The following is an 8,055-nucleotide window of genomic DNA, read 5'->3' on the forward strand; positions in this document are numbered from 1 at the left end:
AGAGAGAGAGAGAGAGAGAGAGAGAGAGAGAGAGAGAGAGAAAGTGTGTGTGTGTGTGTGTGTGTGTGTGGTCTCTTATCTTTAGGAGTGAGGGGAGTGGTTCAGAAGGGAATTTGGTTACTCAAAAATTCTGGAATGTTAACTCAAATAGTGTTTTTACAAATGATCTTTGTTATCTGAAATTGTCTTAGGGCAGTCAAGTCATGGGACATGGAGAAGGAGGGAAGGGGCAGGTTACAGTTAGGAAGGGGTTTTAAAGTTCATCTAGTGAAGTGTAAATGCTGGTAGGTTATAACAGGCTGAGAATGTCTTAAGTACATGCTCCAAAAGGAACTATTTTACTAGGACCACATATGTAGAGGTTTGTCACTAGAAGGGTTGCCCACTTGGTGAGAAATTATTTTGAGGACACAGCAAGTCTTAAAACTAAGGCACAGGGGATAGCTGGGTAGCACAGTGGATTGAGAGCCAGGTAAATCTGGCCTCAGATACTTCCCAGCAGTGTGACCCTGGGCAAGTCACTTGACCCCCATTGCCTTCTGCCTTGGGGCCAATACACAGTATGGACTCCGAGATGGAAGGTAAGGGTTTAAAAAAACAACAACAAAAACCTAAGGCACAGCAGAGGCTGTTCTTTGCACAATACTGGTGGAAGTAGTGGCAACACCAAGGAAATTAGACATTTTAAATATTGCATTTCATTAATTTTTCATTCTTATAAAAGCAATAGTCTTATAAAATGTGTTAAAACTCCTCTTACTGTGACCTTTGATTTGTTTCTTTCAGTACTGGGGAGAAAAATTGTGTGGAACTTGTAAATATTGCAAAACCAAGGAAGTTTGCTCAACTTCTCCCTTTAAAGGAAAAAAAATCTCAGAAGGGTGGAAGAGTCCTCAAAAATCCTTTTGATGTAGGAGGGAAAGATTGGTAACAGTAAATGAAGCACACACCAAAAAGTGGAGAATTAGGAAAGGAAGGGCAGGAAAGCCCTAATTGAAAGAATATAAATAAATTGAGTAAGGGAAAGTAAGGGAAAGAATTCTATTTCCCAATTCAGAAGTACATTCCATTGAATATTTACTCTGGCCAATTCTACACTTAGGTAATTTTTTTTAAAAGCCCTCCTCCTGTTTATAAGTTTTCCTTCAACCAAGCCAGAAGAGTTCAGACTCATTTTTTCTTAAATTTCCTTTATATTACTAATGAAATAAAGTTATGGTAGTTTTAGAGTTAGATCACTCATGGTTCAAACACCCTCTTCCACCCTATCCCCTCCACCCGAATCTACTTTCTCTTTAGTTTAAAAAATGAGAAAATGAAGTAAAAGTTATTTAGTCAAGAGAAAGCCTCTTGTCTCCTAGTCTTTATTCTTTAGTGTCCTTTTCCTTTTTCAACCTCTCTGATCATTCAGATCTTCACCTTGGAAAGTTTGTTCTAAATCAATAGAGCTACAAGTGAATAAAAATGACCTATATTTTAAGTCAAAGATTCCTCCCAGAATACTCCAATAATAACAGTTCTATGGCACTTTAAGGTTTGCAAAGCAAACCTCTCTTTTGGTCCTCACAACTCAGGGAGGTAGGCACTATATATACATATTTAATTTTAATCCTTATCTTCTTTCTTGGAATTGATACTATGTATCGGTTCCAAGGCAGATCTGCAAGAGCTAGGCAATTGGAGTTAAGTGACTTGCCCAGTTGCACAGCTGGAAAGTGTCTCCAGTCATATTTGAACCCAGAACCTCCTATCTACAGGTCTGGCTCTCGATCCACTAAGAGCTGCCTCCCAGTCGGCACAATTATTAATACCTATTTTACAGATTAGGAAACTAAGGCAGACGGTGGTTAATCTTGTCCTGGATCACACATTCAACTAAGTGTCTAAGGCTGTATTGAAATTCTTGAATCTGGATACAAATTCACTAAGCCAGAGATCAAGCAATCAACATTTATTAAGCACCTACTACAGCCAGGCCTAGTGCTAAGGGATGGATCGAGAAATAAAGAGACAAGACAGTCCCTCCCTCAAAGAATTTTCAATCAATCAAGTACTGAAGCAACAAAATATGCTGGAAAATATGAAAAAGAGAAATGAATAATCAGCACCCACCTAATAAGATCTGAAGAAATATGTTTTTAGCTTTTACTTCCACACTGCTAACAAAATTGAAAAAGCCAGATAAGAGCTCTGGTGCCCAACCAAGCATAAATGGAGAAGTAAGATTAATAATAGGCCTAAAAGTTTTGAGGAAAAAAAAGTTAGTCTTACTGATCCGATAATGGCATGTAAAGAGTCAGACACGACCGAAAAGGAGTAAATAACAAAACTGAGGTGTGGCGGGAAGGGCTTGATCTTCTTGAATCCAATAAATCAAAGCACTCACTATGAGACGGATTTAAAAGTTTAGTATATGGGGGAGGGGAAGAGGGGTTGTCTCAGAGGCCCAGCCCTCCCCAGCGCTCACCACAGTCCAAAAAGTGAACGGGCTCGGCCAGGGCAGCGACCCCGAGGGCCAGGAGCAGCAGCACCGAGACGGAGAAGGAGGCCATCACCGCCAGAAGGAAAAGGGAGGGACGAGAAGAAGCAGCTTGGAAGGGGAAGGCTGGGCAGTCGCCAAATAAACCCACAGGGGCGGGGCCCAGGCCTTAGAGCGCGCCCACGTGGGTCAATGCCTCGCCACTCCCACCCTCCCCCACAGACCAAGCTTTGGGGCCCGCGCGGTCTTTTACGAAACTTCACATTTTGACTAATAAAGTTTCTCCGGTTTTGAAAATGTTCTCCCGAACCGCATTGTTTTGTCCAACTTGCTTCCGGCTTGCTGGCCAATCGAATTCCCGCCTCTCCCTTCCTGCTCCAATAGGGCTTCGGTGGGCGGAGTCTCTGGTCCGCCAGGCCCTTGATCTGGGGGACGGGGATTGTGGAAAGGAAAAATGGCGGCGTCGGTGATAAGGCCTTGGGGATGGCCTCTAATGGTCCTAGGCCTGAGGATGGTGAACTCTCGTCTTAGGGGCAGGTACCGGGCTGGGAGGAGGCCTCGCACATCCTGATCCGAGCGGGCGGATGAGGGAAGGGACGCGGGCCGAAAGAACTCTCTGGAGGTCTCCTCCCCGCCCCTCCCCCCAATCCCATGTCTCTTCTAGCCCCCCGTCGTTGCGCCTGCGCTCAACCCTCCACTCTGCCCCCCGTCAGGCTCCTCCACGTTTCTGTTCGCCCACCGATTCTGCCTCCCTGGGTGCCCCCGCCAGTGGGCAGCTCAACGCGCTGGGAATCGTCCATCACCTTTTCTCCCACCTCTTCCTCTGCTCGCTCCCAGTCCTCGGGCCCCGAGTCAAATGAAGGTCAGATTCGCCTCACTGAAAGCTGCGTCAAGGTAAGATTGGGGTGGGATGAGGTTGGGGCGCCACTTTCTGACATCCATTCCGCGGTGGCCCCTGCCGCATCACATCTCTTCCTGGCTTCCCTGAAATCCCAGCTAAAGTCTCACTTTCCCAAGTCCTCTGTGACCTCAGTGCCTATCCTCTGAGATATTCTCCAATTTACCCAGTCTATATCTTGTTTACATCTAATTATTTGCATGTTGGCTCCTCCATTAGACTGGGAGCTCCTTTGTTTATGTCCCCATCATTTAGTAGAGTGCCTGGCACAAAGTAAGCGCCTAATAAATGCCTGTCAACTGAAAGCATTCAAGTCAACAAGCATTAATTAAGTGCCTTCTATGCGCCAGGCACTGTACTGAATGATGGGAATACAGAAAAAAAAAAAAAATCCTTATTCTCAAAGAGCTTATATTGGAAAGGTCATGGATTTTTTTTTTGCCTTTTTTCCTCCCAGAGGCTCCTGGAGATCACAGAAGGGGCAGAGTTTCTTAGACTACAGGTGGAGGGAGGCGGATGCTCCGGATTCCAGTACAAATTCTCTCTGGATACAGTTATAAATCCTGATGACAGGCAAGAAAAAAGGGGGAGCTAGGTGCCATAGCAAAGAGAGGAATGGACTTGGATTTAGGAAAATCCAAATTAGAAATCTACCTGAGCACTTACTAGATATGTCAAGTCATTTAACCTCTCTCTGCCTCCTAACTCCTCCTGTACTTTTTAACCACTCTGTGCCCCAATTTTCTCATCTATAAAAATGAGAAGGTTGGATACCTTAACCTTTAAGATCTCATCTAGTGCTAGAATTATGATTCCATCATGTGTATTCAAAAAGCAACATCTTTTGGGAATGGGGATATGGGATGCTGATATTTTGAATTTGAATTTCATCCTTCATCAATAGAGTACTCAATAATTCACATTCTGCAATATGTAAAGTTTTACAAACTGCTTCTTTATGTTATTTCATTCTACTGGGGTGGTATGCTAGAGAGTTAGAAACTATAATATTTAAAGTAGCTTTTATATATGTGTGTGTATGTATGTATCCCTATGGAACTGATATAGGAGGTAGGAATGGCTGTCTTTATTTCAGGGAACTGAGAATTAATGTGTATTTGAATATGAGTGAGCTTAGAGTATCTAATGTTTTTGGTGACTACTTTTTTATTAATCACTTCTTCATGTTTCCCCAGGGTGTTTGAACAAGGTGGGGCTCGTGTGGTGGTTGACACTGATAGCTTGGCCTTCGTGAAAGGAGCCCTCGTGGACTTCAGCCAAGAATTGATCCGAAGTTCATTTCAGGTGTTGAACAACCCTCAGGCAGAGCAGGGTTGTTCCTGTGGGACTTCATTCTCTGTCAAACTATAATGTGTGAGATGATGAGTGACCCAGAGACTGCTTCCCCCAACTTCCAGTTCTTGATACCATGAGAACCATAGAGTTCCAGAGTTTTCTCCTTTGCTATAATTACTTGCTCAATTTCCTGTTCACCAGCCCTAGAGTTTTATGTCCTGTCAGTCTGAATCAGAATATCTAGTATTCTTTGTCAACATCAACATACTTCCAAGAACATTCCTGGTAAGCCTTGGTCTCAGAGTTAAGTGAGAATTTTCCAAGCTCCCCAAACCATGTTGCCTCAGAACCAGTTGCCTAGAGGCTAAGATATTGACTTTAGCCCTAAAGTTCCAAAATGTAGAGATAACAGCCCTGGCCATCAGAGCTTCTTGTATAATATATTTGTGTGTGTATTATTAGTGTATATAGTACATAAATATTTATTTTTAAAGAAAGCCTGTCACTTATCATTCAGTCTTTTGAGTCAGAAATGGAGTTGCCTGTATATACTGATTATGAGAACTGGAGGGAAGTTTGGAGAGAGGCTTTTTTCTTCCTCCCTCATACCTCCTAGCTGTTTGTTGTTTTTTTTCCTGACCAAGAAAAATTAGGATTGCTGCTGATCTTGATATATTGATATGTGCTTATTTGTTTTCTCTGGAGCTCAGTCCCCTTCCTCCCACTTAACCATTATAAAGATAAAGAAAATGTAGGACACATTCATTTTTTCCCATTACTCATAGTATTATGTTAGATTCCGTAATCAAATAAAAAAGACCATAAAGATAATTCATTTAATGATTTAAGGTTTGCCAGTCTGTTGGAATAATGCAATTGCAACTTAGAAGAAAACTTTTGTGGTCCCATAAGCAACCAGGAGATGCCCTTTTAATCCTTACTGCCTATCTTAGAATTGATACTATGTATTGGTTCCAAGGCAGAAGAGTAATAAGGGCTAGGTGATAGAGGTTAAATGACTTGCCTAGGGTCACACAATTAGGAATTGGATATTTGAACCCAGGACTTCCTGCTTCAAGGCCTGGCTCTCAGTTCACTGAGCACCTTGACCAACCCCCCCCCCCCCCCCTCCCCCCTCACCTGGCCTAGGGTATATTTTCTAGGTCCTTTCTAAACCAATGAAAGGTAAGACTTTTAAATGTCGCCTTCTAAGTTATGTTAATCAATAACTTAAGTACCTCTTTATTCATGACATTTTTGGGTACTCTGCAGAACAATAAAATATCAACCAATAGTGGATGAAGGGGGAAGAGAACAAATTTGATTTTTTTTTAATAGAATGTGTTTATTTTTGGAATAAAATGGTTTTCTGTTTTCTTTTTAATTTAAACATTTATTAATATTCATTTTTAACATGGTTACATGATTCATGCTCCTACTCCCTCCCCCCCCTCCCCCCGCAATCTCCCCACCCATGGCCGACGCACATTTCCACTGGTTTTGTCATGTGTCCTTGATCAAGACCTATTTCCAAATTGTTGATAGTTGCATTGGTGTGGTAGTTTCGAGCCTACATCCCCAATCATATCCACCCCAACCCATGCGTTCAAGCATTTAACAAACTTGGTTTTGAAAGTGGGGAAAGGATAAAATCCTTAAATTATAGGGAATGGTAATTCCACGAGAAGAGGCCCTCTAAGTCAGTTGTTAAATCAGTAGAAAGAGTTTGAATGTAAAATGACCAGCCTGTAGATCCCAGCATACATCAAACACTTGTCTGACCAAATATGAGATACTGCTCTTCTCTAGGAAATGTCACTTTAACTAGATAGCCTGTCCTTGATTCTGCTTACTCCCTTATCCTTCTAATGGTGAAGCTCACAAATGTGAAGTCTGCTGCTGGTAGCCCAGTGGATAGAGCTATGGGATTGATTTAGGAAGATATGAGTTCAGAGCTAACCTCAGATACTCCAGCTGTGCTAGTTTCCTCAATGTATAAAATGGGAAAAATAGTAACACCTATCAGGGTTGTTCTGAGGATATAATGAACTACCAAATGAAATAATATCTGTAAAAAGCACAATAGGTGCTATATAAATGCTTATTCACTTCAACCCCTTCTCCCATATCTGTCATTTCCCATTTAACCAACCCTGTATTGATATTGAGGATTACAAATCCAGGTCTTGTTCTGCGTGTTGATGGATCTTGCCAAAGGGACAGAGTTGGGTCACTTTGAAGGCTACCATTTATACCATTATGAATCTTTAGAAAGGAATTCTTAAATGTGTGTTTCTTCCCAGAAAGCCAAATTAATAAGCCTGATCTCTGAACCCAAATTAATAATTCAAGAACCCTGAATTCTCTCCCCCTAGAGGAGTCCCACTACTGTTTCTGTTATGATGATTTTTTGCGATGCTTCTGGGATAGTCCTTGATGTCCAAGAGGAATGGAAAGGCTAGATCACTTCAGGTGTAGCCCAATTAAAAATGATGTAGATGTGTTAACCCTGCAGAATGCTTTAGAATTGCCCAATTAACTATGCTGCTTGCCAGCTTGTATATGTTATGTACAGGTCTAGCATGGATGTGTTAGACTTCTCAGCCAGGGCTGTGGCTTCTTTGTTCCTTACTGTACAGTTGTTACTTTTTTCCTGCTCTTTCCTAGCCTCCATTAACCATTTTAGAAGATGTTACTCCTGCAGTTTGAAAAGAAAAAAAAAAAAGAGACCTAAAGGTGACTAGAATAACTTTCCCAACTCACGCCTAGGGTAATCTTTAACCTTGTTCACAATTCTCCAGGCAATAAAAAGAGAAGTATCACTGTTCCAGATTTATTGGCATTTTCAAAATTTCCCAGTATTTTTCCTGTACTTGTTTCATTTGCCAGGCAGATGTTTGAACTAATCAAAACAAGAAGAGTGGCACACCCAACCCTATGGGGCCCCTTTGTTAAATTTCAAGTTGAACATTCAGATGACTAAATGTTGTAATTATTAATGCTTTTCTTGTCAGATTTATACGTTTAGGATGGGTTGATAAAACTAATAAAGCAGACTCCCTGGCTTATTAAAAGATGGTCAAGGCAATTTATCCTGTAATTTGGATTGCCATTGTCATTAACAATGCTCCAGGGATTCATTTTGCAAACCAGGTAATAAAAGGAATTTATAGCTTTCTCAAGTTAGCAGTCCCTTCACTACTCTGGCCACTTTTATTCAACAAGAGCAGTAGAAAGTCATGGAGTTCTGAAAAATTAACTGGCCAGAATAGATACCAAAACCAGTCTAAAATGAGCAGGTGCTTTTAGCTCCTATTTGAAATGGAAACAAAAATTGGTCTTAACCCACATGAACATTAAAAGGCCCATGAGAAGGCTAGTG

At 41.6% G+C, this 8,055-nt stretch overlaps 2 protein-coding genes across 3 annotated transcripts in view; one reads left to right on the plus strand and one right to left on the minus strand.

The window, feature by feature from the left end:
- Positions 1–2,566, minus strand: part of NPC2 (NPC intracellular cholesterol transporter 2) — a 71,070-nt gene extending 68,504 nt beyond the window's left edge. For both annotated transcript variants that reach the window (XM_044664942.1, XM_044664943.1), the window contains exon 1: positions 2,468–2,566. In XM_044664942.1, coding sequence (XP_044520877.1) covers positions 2,468–2,552 — 85 coding nt within the window. In that variant the 5' untranslated portion in view covers positions 2,553–2,566. The remainder of the gene's footprint in view (positions 1–2,467) is intronic.
- Positions 2,567–2,918: 352 nt separating this feature from the next.
- ISCA2 (iron-sulfur cluster assembly 2) lies at positions 2,919–5,260 on the plus strand. Its single transcript, XM_044662077.1, has 4 exons — positions 2,919–3,016; positions 3,193–3,373; positions 3,835–3,950; positions 4,574–5,260. The coding sequence occupies exons 1-4, from the start codon at positions 2,934–2,936 to the stop codon at positions 4,746–4,748; spliced, it is 555 nt and encodes a 184-aa protein (XP_044518012.1). The 5' UTR covers positions 2,919–2,933; the 3' UTR covers positions 4,749–5,260.
- Positions 5,261–8,055: the final 2,795 nt, after the last annotated feature.

Source organism: Gracilinanus agilis, chromosome 2, assembly GCF_016433145.1.
Source record: "Gracilinanus agilis isolate LMUSP501 chromosome 2, AgileGrace, whole genome shotgun sequence".
NCBI lineage: Eukaryota > Metazoa > Chordata > Mammalia > Didelphimorphia > Didelphidae > Gracilinanus > Gracilinanus agilis.